At 34.7% G+C, this 13,498-nt stretch overlaps 1 protein-coding gene across 1 annotated transcript; it reads right to left on the bottom strand.

The window, feature by feature from the left end:
• Window positions 1-4,587: 4,587 nt before the first annotated feature.
• Window positions 4,588-8,965, bottom strand: LOC113725859 (cysteine-rich receptor-like protein kinase 25). The gene is made up of 7 exons (XM_027249261.2): window positions 7,900-8,965; window positions 6,848-6,973; window positions 6,607-6,728; window positions 6,299-6,509; window positions 5,692-5,929; window positions 5,181-5,331; window positions 4,588-5,087 (listed from the first exon to the last, which is right to left on the bottom strand). Exons 1-7 carry the CDS (start codon window positions 8,765-8,767, stop codon window positions 4,761-4,763), a joined length of 2,043 nt encoding a protein of 680 aa, XP_027105062.1. The 5' UTR covers window positions 8,768-8,965; the 3' UTR covers window positions 4,588-4,760.
• Between the last annotated feature and the right edge of the window lie 4,533 nt (window positions 8,966-13,498).

Raw genomic sequence — 13,498 nt, 5'->3', positions numbered from 1 at the left:
TGCATTTCCATTGCTTTAACAGTCTTAGCATGCCATTTAATTATTTTTTATATACATTTAGACACTATTGCTTTAACAGTCTTAGCAAGAGCGATATCTATTTCTTGGATTACATGTTCCATAACCGGACATCTCCATATGCTCGAATTTCATTGTCTAATATCATCATCAGCTACATTAGGTCTACGGCGAGGCGTAAGACAACTTCCTTCAAACTATCATTTCCTCGTCTACTGACTTTAATCTTCCTGCGTTTTGAGGTTCAGTTGGAAGGAATGAGGCGTGAGATTGTTCCACCACGGGCTGAGATGACTATCACTACTCTTCGCCGCCTTTCTATTGGCAATCCAGGCCCTGTAGAGGAGCGGAGACAGAAGGCGAGACATGGTCGGGATGAAGTTGGACCATCTACTGCAGCACCACCACCTCCTCCACCACAGACTAATTGGCAGCGACTCTTTGACCATATCGAAAACTTTTCATTCCAGTTAGCTGACGTTAGGAATCATCTAAGCCGAATTGAAGATCATTTAGGCATTCATCCACCACCCAATCGTGATGCAGAGGATGACGATGATGCCGAGGGGGATAACTGATATGGTGCACTGCAGAAGCTATCTTTAGTTGGTGGATTTGCTTGCCTAATTATCTTAACTTGTGGAACTTAAGATGTTTAACTTCATTTTATTTTTTCTGTTTTTTATTTGGTAGGCACTTGTATTTTGGCAGTGGTTCGTGAATAGTGGCTGAAAAGGATCTCAACCATTGACTTGGCGGAAACTTCTTTCTTTTCTTTTCTTCTTTTGTTTCATTTCTTCCCTACACATTGAGGACAATGTGTAATTTAAGTGTGGGGGGAGAAATATGTGTGGTACTTGTGGTTTTAGTTGTGTTTCATATAATTGCTGTGCTTAAATTGTATTTCTTGTGGTTGCTGGCAGGGAGTTTTAGTCCACTTTTAAGGGGAGATTCTGTCAAAATTTTTCCAAAACCTTATACATATATATGTTATTAACCATAATAAATAAAAACCTTATACATATATATGTTATTAACCATAATAAATAAAAACAATTTTTTCACTTATCCTTTTGAAATAAATATATATAGTTTTGAAACTTCTTTTCTCATTGAATTTGGGAAATGATTTTTATGTGATTATAATTTTTACATCTATAGGAAAGTATATCTAGTAAAGTGGACAAAATTATGCCTACATTTTGCACATTTGATGAAAATTCTTTTTTTTATCTGATTTTATAAGTTAAGAAATTAATATGGTCAATAAGTGTCATACTTTTCTCATGATTATTTTTAGAGGGAATTTTATTATATATACACCAAAATAAAAAAGGGTTATTTTACTCCAAATGTTTTTGTACTTAGTAACCGGCAGTTTTCATCTACAAATGTCGACTTTCGCGTAAAACGATACTTAAATTAAGAGTATAAAAAGCAACTTCAGTATGTGAAATGTTGAGTAACCAGTGATTTTCATCTAAAAATATCTACATTCGCATCAATTGTAAAAGGTAAAACACGCAAGATTTACCAAGCTAGATATTTGATTTTATTTTTTTTCTTTTCCTTTTCAACTACCAAACAAATAACATGCACTTCATAAAAATAACTTATATACTTTTTTTAAATAGCATTGCGTTATGGAATTTCTAAAATTACAATAAAAAAATTGTAACAGATATTAATGACTATTAATTATTACATTCTTATAACTAATATTCATCGGTGTCAACAAATAAATACGATTTATTAATAACAAAGGAAAATTAGAATTTGATAAATAAATTTATTTCATAAATTTAGGATCAAAAGTTAGTATTTTATTCATAAAATATAGTCAACACCTTACATGTTAATAATTTCATTCTATTTTTACATTGATCTATGAAATAGAAAGAACTATGCATGTGTTCTTTTTCCACCCTTTAAATGTATTATAATAAAATAACGTATTTCCAACCGTAAAATTATCAATTTTTTTTAATATAAAAGAAATATGCATGTATAGTAAATTATATTAAACAGATTGTTGTGAATATGATTTTTCTTTACAGCACATATTTGATGAAGATTAGGCACGTGCAAGTTTTAAAATAAAAAAATTTTATTCCTCTGCTAATTATAGATTTTTAAATAAAATTTCTCTACATTTCTCCAAAATATAAGATTTTAGTTGAGATTTTAAAATAAGATTTTACTACCGAGAGCATTTTAGTAAAGGTAAATTCTACAAAACAAACAACATTTACATTTAATTGTACATTTTTTTTTGAGCTCGTAAATTTCATTTTAAATTTTTTTTCTACCAAGTTTGAATTTATTTTTATGAAAGTCATGCTTATAAATGCGAAATCTAACACAAAAATTAAATACAATTTTTGGAGGTCAAACTTATAAATGCGAGCTATTTGAAAAATTTTTTTTAAAAATATTTAGGACCTCGCACTTACCTCTTACTATTTTCTTGAAAAAATTCTCTAGCTCCCAAAAAAAACAAAATATTTAATTATACTTAGTGTCTTTGAGCTCGCGAATCGCCCTTAAGTTGAGTTAAGCTCGCATTTCGCGAATGCGAGCTCAGCAGACCTAAGTAAATTTTTTATAGGGAATGCCAACGCGAATGCGAAATCTTTAAACATTTTCTTTTAATACAAAAATATAAATCTCTGCCTCCGAAAAAAATTAAGCAAAAAAGGGGTGGATCTCTATTGAGAAGATGCGAGCTCAGGAGAGCTCGCATTCGTGAAATGCGAAGACCCCCCAACGGAATCCCTCGCCACAATCACCCCTTTTGTAGAATTTTTTTTAAAATCATCACAAAATTAGAAATTTCTCTTGAAAATTGCCCTTCATAGCGAAACTCGTTTCTCATCCTGAGTTTGGAGCAAATGAATTGTCTTTCACTAAGTAGACAATTGAACTACACTAGCACCTTACCTATCCAAACAAAGAAAGAGAGAAAGAAAAAGAAAGCATAATCACCATATCTTTCCTATTCTAATTAGTAATCCACACATGCAAAATTCGAATGCTAAAAGATAATAGCAAGTCTAGAACACAATGATAAAACCTTACACGTTTAATTAAAATTCCAATTAAGAAAGACTTTGTATACCTAAAGGTAATTATACATTTTGGAGAGAAAAAGGACGTTATTCATAGCGTGGAAGGAAAAACCAAATTTTGTGTATGTCTTATCAGTTGAACTAATGTTTAAAGTAAACATATATGTAGTGGTATCTATATACATTACGCCTCATATTCATGTTGTAAAAATAGCTGCTATAAATATTAAATTTGGAGAAATTTAAAATTTGTACAAGCACATAACTGGTGCACAGACTTATATCTTTGTATTTGATTATTATTAGCTTAACATCCCATGTGATTTTGCACCAAATCTGGAATCGCAGTATCCTCAACAAGTGACCAAAACCTTTTTCATTTGATTAATAGATTCGAACCTAAATATTTTTATTCTATTCAGTATTTTATATGTCGCCGCACGTCGATCCAATTAGAATAAATGGATTTTTTTCCCTCAAAAAGTCATGTATTCAATTCTCATTATTGATATGAAGTTGCGGCGAGAGATAATAATATGTTAGTACTCGCATATGCGACTTGTGGCCTTGAAAGTCTATTCTGATTCGTAGCAATAAATGCAGCCGAAACCATTTGCATTAATTATTTACATAAAAATTCAAGAATTATATGTCACATAATATACTAGACTAAGATTTTGTTGTGAAATTTAAAGGCTCTTTCCCAGCTTTTAATGAGATAATTGAGTTGTAAGAAAAAGAAAAAAAAAACTAATATTTAAAGGGTAGTTTCTTTAAAAAAAAAAAACAAAAACAAAAGGACAAGCGTTATGAATGATTAAGTTGTACACGATGGAATAATTCATTTATATTCAAGTAGCTATGTATGTTTTAAAATTGATTACATTTTGAATAATCTTATGTATTTTATATTTTATTTTCGTGTAAACCTCATACATTAGCCGACCATGAACAAATTAAGACGGATGGTCTTGCAAAAATGAATCCGACAACGGCAACATCCTTAGTGAGTGTTACTTTTAAGGATTTTTTTTGTCAGTCTTCTAGGCAAACCAGGAGCTCTTGGCCGTCAAGCCATGCAACAATCGACTTCCTCAATTTTTGGTCAAAAGATCTTTTCATTGGATTTCAATGCATACAATTTTGCCGTGCCGTACCTCTATCCCCATAATGAGAATTGATTATGCTCCATGTTTGAATCTCTGTGGTCTCTAATTCGGGATTGAATTTTGGTAAAGCAGAAGAAGGGTGAAGCTTTTGGAATGATGGTGGGAAGTTTGGTAGAGAAGACCGAAACTAGGCGAAAGGATGGGCAGTTGGCTTTGGAGTCTTGGACTTCTGAGCGGGAAGTGATTGGAGGTAGCATTCCGATGACGAGAATAGCTTTGTCTTCACCTTTTCTTCGATGTGGCTCCCCTGATTCAACCCCATCTCGAAAATTCAGAATAGCCAGTCTCCACCCTTAAGTGCCAACACCAGGAATTAGTTATTAGCCCCCTGATTGCTGAGTTCCTCGATCCCCGAAATACTTGATTTATTCTTTTTAGCAGCATATTGTTACTAAAATTGAACAACTAAAGTACATGGAGAAATTACAACACATGTTCCGTCTTGAAATTTTTACTCGTACACAACTTTTACAATCTTGAAACGAGAAGTGCCCAATGACTTGCTCTATCTTGGATATAATTCCGTAACGGTTGTTTCATTGACTGAAGCTGGCATTGAGTTGGATGTGGATGCATCAAACTGAAACTCTCTCGGAAAGCTCTCTGTTTTACTGCGAGCAAAAAATGCAGGTTGATCTGGAGTGGGCATGGTGGCAGAACGACTGCTGAGCATAAGAACCACCGAGGCCATGTTAGGCCTCTCATCAACATCTTCTTGAACACATAGTAAGCCAATATGGATGCTCTGAATCACTTCGTTTCTGGCAGAGGAGTTTCCAAGAATTGGATCCAGCAATGCTAATGGCGTCCCATCCCTCCAATTTTTCCAACACTGCAACATTTATAGCAAATGGATATCATAGACTCTTTGGAATTTCGAGGGGTTAAAAAAAGAATCATAACAGGTTTGATAATATGCACTCACATGGCTTAGAAGATCTTGTGCACCATCTGACTGGTAGAAGCTGCTATTTTTCTTGCCAGTTACAATTTCCAGAACCAGAACACCAAAACTAAACACGTCTGACTTTGTTGAGAAATGGCCATGCATTGCATATTCAGGAGACATATAGCCACTACAACCAAAGCCAATTGGCAGACATGTTACAAATATATTAGAAAGCGCAAATCTTGCAAATATATGGACAGTGGAGTAGTATTAGCAGTACTAATGTGTTAGTGTTACAAAAACCTCGTATGCTTAATTGCAGCAACATAATTGAAGAGCTGTCAGGCCTTTCATAATCAATTTCGAGAAAGAATATTACTTCGCGGATAACTAACATATATCCAGGCAGCAGTTAAAGAAGACCTGTCAGTTAAAATCCTTTTTTTGGCTATTTCAAGCAGATGATGATTTGTGCTTCTAAAAAGGATTAGGAACATTGGATGTGTTCCACACTTTCATCAAAATTGTGCAAAATTTCAGAACTTACTATGTTCCGGCAATTGTTTTTGTGGTAGCCGCAGACTGATCAGCACCAAAAAGCCTTGCCATGCCAAAATCCGCAATCTTTGGATTCATATCTCTGTCCAGTAATATATTACTGGCTTTAAGATCGCGGTGTATAATCTTAAGCCGAGAATCTTCATGAAGATAAAGAAGTCCTCTTGCTATTCCTGCTATGATCTTATAGCGTCTGGACCAATCCAGCATGTGTTGCTTTTCAGGATCTTCATGATAATTGAAAATAATGTTTCAGGTCAGTGTTGCAATTAGCATGCATAAACAGCCAGAAACGGAATACCCATACCAAAGAAAAACGGAAGTGTTCCAAAACGCATAAAAAAGAAGTGTAATGCCTCAAAATGTCCTACACCATATGTATGCAGGCAGTGGTCAAGACGTCATGTTATATTAAGAGTATTGGACTGTGGTTAAATTGACACTCCTATTCAACTTGGCTTATTTATTCTGGGTCAATGCTACAAGATCAACATTGATCATATATTTCCATATTAAGGTATGAAGTTCTAGACTTTGATTGGAAGTCAAGAAAATAATATGAAAATAATACAAGTAGCTATTGAACTAAGGCCTACCAAAAAGGAAGCAGTCAAGGCTTTTGTTAGGAACAAATTCATAGATAAGTAACTTCTCCTCTCCTTCGAAGCAAAACCCAAGCAATCGAACTAGATTTCTGTGTTGGAGATTGGCAACCAGTAAAATTTCATTCTTAAACTCTTCTAAACCTTGCATTGAGCTTCTGGACAATCTCTTCACTGCTATCTCTTGTCCATTTTGAAGAGTTCCCTAGTCAATAAATACAGCAAGGAGGAGTTGATTAGAACTAAATTATATAATGTGGATACATATCATTCTTGGAACCGTCTAAGCTCATTGTAGGTACCTTATAGACATGACCAAAACCACCTTCACCAATTTTGTTCTCAGCAGAGAAGTTGTTTGTGATGGCTTGAATTAAACTCAGACTATATTGCAGCGATTCAGGCGTTGAGAATTGAGATGCATCTACAGAATAAATTGAATTTCAGAGAAATCCATGGTTAGACGTCAGAAAGATTCAGAAGCACAGAAGGATTGAAATACTTTCTTCTTGATTACTAATCATTTTAACTGCTGTAAGTTACCCGTTGCCTCCACGATGGCATCATATCTCTTCCTTGATCTCCTTATTAAGAAAATGAAGCCTACCAAGAGCAGCAAAATGGAAACGGCCACTGGAACAACAATGGCAATAATTGTTCGTGATGAGCCTGTATTATGAAACGGAAGATCTTCAGTTTGATAAATATCTGTATCTGTGGATGACTAGTGAACTATGAACTCGTTTGATCCCAGTCCAAACAACATAAATAAAGATGTAAAATGGAGTGTTCATAGAATTTACATCAAGAATTAACCTGTAAGCCTTCTGAAAGAGGATGCATCGCAAAAGGAAGAATCTAATACATCTTAAGTTTGTGGCAGATTACCTATCATTATTTTGCCTATTTCCGCGCAGATCAAATTGGGCTATTATTGTGTGTGTGTGTGTGTGTGTGTCTGTCTGTCTGTCTGTGTGGTGGTGGTGGTTGTGGTGGTGGTGGGGGTGGGGATGCATGCTAGTGACGACATATAAATTTAAAACTCTCGTAAAATATACATACTCAGTTCCCTTCCCCCCTCTCGCTCCCACCCTCTTCCCCTCTTTTGAAAACACGCACTAAATTCTTGTTTCAGAAAAAGAGTATATATAGTTGTCCCAACTCCCAACATAATCCAGAGATATCTTGGAGGGAATTTAATCCCCAAAATAAAATAAGGAAAACCATGGTTTGGCCAGATTGATCTTTGAAAACTTGGACTTCCTAGCCAACAAATCAGACTGACCTCGTCCATTCTCAAAAAAACTGAACATGCATCTAGGGAGTCCGGTCCTTGTTTCAAATAAGAAGTTAAAAGAACAAAGTAAGTCTTGATGCTTGTACTTGAGAGTATTTTATTCTTTTTAATGTGATTTAATTAAATTGTACGATTGGGTTGTCAGCAAATTAGATTATGAAATATTTGCATACTTGAAAGTCAATGATCACTCAGGATATACATGTACTGAAATCCATTATGGAAGTTCTTGGAGACGTAGTCTGTATTGACAAGTTCCACCCAAGAACCTTCCTGACTCAGGAGCTCCAGAGCTTACCTTTACTGCTTGAAGTTGTCGGAACAGGAGGCAGGGGAGGTGGCGGAGGACTTGGTGGAGGCGCTGGCGCAGGTGCTACGCTATTGTTGTAGAAACGGTAAAGCTCATACCTGATGTTGCAGCTGGGATAAAGAACCCTACCTCCCACACGGTTACGGCAGCAAGTTGGAAGAACTGAGATAGCATTACTGAGGCAAGAATCACAGTCCACAGTGGAAAGATCAGGTGTGCACTGAGCCAGGGTGTACAGTGTCTGGAAAGCAGAAAAATTGGCTTCCTCAACAGCAAACTTTTTCCCTGAAAGATCATTTGCAGCCCGGTTCTGAATCTTATCCATCAAATTCTCCAATAACGAGGTGAATCGCGCTGCATCAGATTCAGTTACATTCTGTACATTAGACAGGCGGAGTCGTACGAGGGCATCCCCTCTGGAAAAGATGTACTGATTTGAATACCGCAACAAGCACTCGTCGTACCAAACGATGGCACCCTTCTGATTGGGGCACTCCTGAATAATTCTCTTGGAAGCAGAGGCCACGCATTGTTGGCAGACATCAACGCTAAGGTCGCCTCGACACAGAAAGAGGCCATAGATTGTATTAGAGGGATCGTTGCCACGGCCAAGAGCGGTAGAATTGTAGAAGCCGTTAGTCCTTGAAGCATTGGAAGATAGTGTGGATAGGAGGAAATTCAGGTTGGTTCTGAAGGGGCTGTTGGTAGTGTTTGGACTATAGGTGACATTTTCGCAGGAGGGTGCAAGAAAATTCACGCTATTTGCTCTCTTGCTGAAGCCGATCAGCAAGCAGAGTAAGCAACATAAAAACATTGAAAAATCTTTGCATATGATTTCAAAACGAAGCATGATCATATGAATTGTTGAATATGGATTTATGACTATGTAGTTACTCAGAATATCTCCAGCTAGTTTGATGGCTTGGCAGTTTTTAACTAGCAGTTTAACAAACTTTTATAAGGTGGGTACGGTGGTTTTGCTTTAGAATTAATTGGATCAGGAAATGAGTGGTTGGCGGTTGCATCGTACCAGGAAATGAGCACTAATTTTTCTTCCCCTACGTTTGCACTGCCTGCCAATCATGCTTTAGCATCAACTCAGATATGTACATGATTTTAAAATTTAAAAAGGTCTATTTAACGTGTGCCTGTCGGATACTCGTTAAAATATAGTATCATAATTTTTAAAATGTAAAATTATTTAAAACAAAATAAATAAATATAATGAAGGATAGGTAAAATTAAATAGAAAAAATATATAATGCGATGCAAGAGAGAATAATAAATGTTAGTATGTGTACATATATGATAGATTAAATAAATTTTAGCTGTATTAATAAGTGGCCAAACAAATCTAATTTAAAAATATACTCAAATTATTGCTTCTATACATTTAGAGACTTTATTGATATTTTTTTTTCAAAAAAAAAATCACAAGAACTCTCATATTCTTAGGATTTTTTTTTTTTTTTTTTTACGAGTATTCATTAGCACTTATTTGACAAACTTTTTTACAATATGACTTTTACAAAGGTGACGACTGACGGGTAAGGGGAAACATCCCGGATACAACAAATGGTTTGTGTTAAGTTGATTTTTCCATTACAGAAGAATGCCAAAAAGTTGCTTTACAAGCAATAGTGAAAAACAGGAAATTACTCCACAAATGAATTTCAACAACCATATGTACATCATCGTTGATGTCACGTGACGGAAGCGACGATGACGTTTGGTACAATTAATTTGGGCAGTAGCCCCGAGAATAATCAAGGTCCGTCTGGGTCACGTCGTCTTTGGGTTAGAAGGGCTGCACCGGCACATGTCGTCGAATTCATGGACTCCTCCATTTTTTCTTGGTTGCAAAATTAAGAGGGATAATTATGCAATTTGCACAGGGAAACTGCCCTAGGTTACAGTAGCAGGATCAATGCACATAAATCATCACTCAATAGCATCACATAAATAGTGAAATAAAAAACTAACGGATGAACTCGACTAAATTTACATTTCATAAGATTTGTATAGTGAACTGCTGTGTTTGGTTGCACCTGGATATATTGAATTCATTCTAAGCAATTCAGTGACTCTTTCGGATAGAGAGACTAAGGGCCTGTTTGATAACTCTACGCGAGGAAAATTAATTCATTCAGAGCTTTTGGATTTAACGTGTTTGACAATAAAATTGCTTTATCAATTAATGTATTAAGTACTGATTAATTCATGTACAAAATTTTAAGTGAAAAATTTTCACTGAATCTTCTAAATTGATTACATATATTATATATCTCACACACATAAAACACTTTCATACTATTCTCGCATGCGGTGTACGTTTGTTTTCTTTATGTTTAACACACATAGAGACACACATGCATGTACACGCACTTTTTTACACACAAATATACAACATATTTAAATGCCATCTTTGAATTGTTTCATTACTCTCTCTCTCACTTATTTTTCTTGTTCTCCAATACACAAATAAAGGTAATTTTTAAAATATATATAAACACATTTTTGTGCGATATTTCAATTCAATATTATAATCCAGTTAGTTACCAAACAGATACAATGTAAACAATTCCACAACTTAGTACTTTTAACACTAACTTTAAGAATTTAGAATTCAGGCTTCAGTTTTACCAAACAGCCCCTAAGCATATCTCCAAAAAAGCATTACCGTTAAAGTTCAAACTCGTTGCATTAGCATGGAGTTGACTGGTCTTCGAAGTTACAGCATAAATTAATCTTTCTTAATCACACAAACATTAGATAATCTTGTGAATTCTTAACTGATTCCGTAAAGATCATTATTGCAATAACTTAAAATTTGTTTGGCTGTAAAAGTTTTTTTTTTTTAACTCCTACTAGATATAGATACGCAAAGGCAACTATTCATGTTCGAATTTTTGAAGTGCTTAATCATAGTGCAAGATCCTTTCATGTAACGCGACATTTAAATGAAAAGCTAAAGATACACCATCTGATCATGTCCAAAGGTATTTTAAAAAATATGCTCTAAATATTTTAATCAATCAAGATATTTACAAGATAGGCTAGTGTAATATTGGAACACCAGTCGAAAATGTATCTTTTAGCTTTTCATCTAAAAATAGTTTACTTTTTTTTTGGGTCCTTTCGTAAGCATAAGTCCTGCACATGTTTTTAGTGGTTAAAATGAAAATATTTGTTTTCTTTAAAAAAAAAAAAAAAAAAAAAAAAAGAGGGGGAAAAGCAGTCACTGTAGCTGTTTTCATTATTGTAAATGAGTGTTTCTATTTATTTTTCTCTTGATTCGAGTAGTTCTAGAACAAAGATTAACTAATCTGACATCGCACCCACTGGCGGAAGACCTTTCTCCTTCCAAATGTTTCAAATTGGATGAAAGGAATTAATTGCCCATACACAAGTTTCAGTAGACAGGCATTGGCTGGAGGAAGCTTCGTCGAGGTTAAGGAACTGGAAAACCCTATCCTTTGGGAAATACTAAGAGTAAACGACGGTCCAAAAGTTGCCTGGAGAAAATGGTATTTGGGTCTTGACCGCTTTCTCCTCACGTCCAGTCCAACAGTCTTTCTTGCCTAATGCGGTGATTATCTTGAATAATCCGAAAACGATACGTTTACGGCTTCCATTCCAACCCCATTACGGACTCCAATGCCATTTTGGCTTCTTCTTCTTTTTTTTTCTTCAAAACGACAGCACTTTATTAATATGCTAATCCGGGTACAAAGGCCCTTACAATCTCTGCTTGTGCTATCTCAATTCTCAAGCGGTCAAACTGGGAAGTCATACTTCCATTCAGCAGTCTTTTTCAAGTTTATAGCAAATTTAATGCCATTTTGGTTTCTCGGAAGAAAATTCGTGTTTACACTTCACAGGTGTTATCAGCATTCAAGACGGCCTCTAAGTCGTCAAATTCTAACTAAGATTTAATCAAGCCGGTGGGGACACGATTGAAATCCCATTTTATTGCCCGTTTCCGATTTTCCACCCGTCATGCTCGCTCACTAGTCGTCTACTTGACTAGTTCCTCTTGGTAAAGGGCAAAAAATGGGGAAAAAAAAAAGGGCCTTTTAGCTACTAGGATAGCCACCATGCCAAAAGGCTGGTGGTCACTACCAAGTATTTAAGTCTTGATAGTATTAGGAACCCTTGTTTCTTACCAAAAATTGTCACTATATGTGACGATTTTTAATGGATTCCTCTGATGGAGTTTTTACTTCCATCGGTTTCCCCTCCCCATAAATTAAGATAGATTAAATTATAGAAACGTTACCATTGTAACCAAAAAAAAAACCTACTAGGACACAATAATATTGCTATACTAAGTTGAACATGAAATTTCAAAATGAATAGTATGACCTTAAGATTGTAGGTCATCCTTATCTTTATCTTTAGCATTTAATTCGTCTAATCGTAATTATATTTTATATTTTTTTCCATGCTAAAATATCATATCTCTCCCGGGGCAAAAAAGGCTAATGATTCATCGCGTGAATTAGTGTGTTTGGAGAAGTTATTATTTGAAAAAAAAAGTTTACTTAGATGAGAAATACGTTTTTTAATTATTTTTTTCTCTTTTTAACTTTTTTTTAATCTCAAGTACATTATATAGCAAAAAGCTTTGACGTCATTTTTCACCCTAGATGATAATGTTGTATATAAAGAAAAAGAGGCATTATTATCTTTGTGCAAAACAGTAAAATAGGCACATCTTCATCATGTTCAAGCTCTGGGATGGCGTTTGTGATAATATCAGCTTTGTTTGGATTGGGCTTTATTTCTCAAAATTTATTTGTTTACATCGTCATTACAATTTCCAATACACCTTTTTACCTTCCCAATTATCTTTTTATCTCACATACATCACATCACAAAAAGTGCTACTGTAAAAATATCTCTAATAATTCACAATCCAAACAGACAGATCACTTGCTTGAGCGAAACAACCAATTGCTCCAGAAAAGTTGGAAATCATGTTTGTATTAGTAGATTATTGACTTTATTGTATCGGGATTATCGTGACAGCAGTGTGACTTTATTGACTTTGGGTAGAGATGGAGTACTTTTGAATTAAATGATGAAAATTAAATGTAGAGCATCAATCCTGATGTGTCAAACATATTTATTATGCTTTTCATCTTATTGGTATTTATGTTTGTTATATCAGCCCCCTGTTGTCAGTATTAATAACAGCTAAAAACAAAACACCCTTGTAAGCCAGCCAAATACGCTGGAATCTTAATCGTTGGAGTTCGGCCCAAAAGTCTCAAACAATAGACTTCAAAGTTCAAACCCTCGGTCCCAAGGAATTCGGTCGCATTCAGGTCGTATTCGTTTACCGCGTCTTTTAAGAAATTGGCTCAGCTTGCGATTATAAATGATTTATTAAACATTCATTTGAAATAGAAAAAAAATTTAAATTTTAAATTTGAATTGTATAGAATTAGTTGTAAATCACATTATTTCAAACTTTTTAATTGAATTTATGTATTAAAATAAATTAAAAAATCTAAAAAAAAAATGTACGGAAGATTTGAAAACCATTTAAAAAACCTCCACTAAAATCCTCCTTGCAATACAT

The sequence above is a fragment of the Coffea arabica genome, chromosome 2c, assembly GCF_036785885.1.
Source record: "Coffea arabica cultivar ET-39 chromosome 2c, Coffea Arabica ET-39 HiFi, whole genome shotgun sequence".
NCBI lineage: Eukaryota > Viridiplantae > Streptophyta > Magnoliopsida > Gentianales > Rubiaceae > Coffea > Coffea arabica.
This window is presented reverse-complemented; position numbering and strand designations above follow the sequence as displayed.

What these genes read in the sequence shown, in the direction of transcription:
- LOC113725859 (XM_027249261.2), bottom strand. Translation starts at nt 8,767, where the DNA reads ATGATCATGCTTCGTTTTGAAATCATATGCAAAGATTTTTCAATGTTT. An exon ending in TGCCATCGTGGAGGCAACGG is followed by an intron (nt 6,729 to 6,847) that starts GTAACTTACAGC and finishes TTTATTCTGTAG; the next exon opens with ATGCATCTCAATTCTCAACG. An exon ending in CCTTGACTGCTTCCTTTTTG is followed by an intron (nt 5,930 to 6,298) that starts GTAGGCCTTAGT and finishes ATTATCATGAAG; the next exon opens with ATCCTGAAAAGCAACACATG.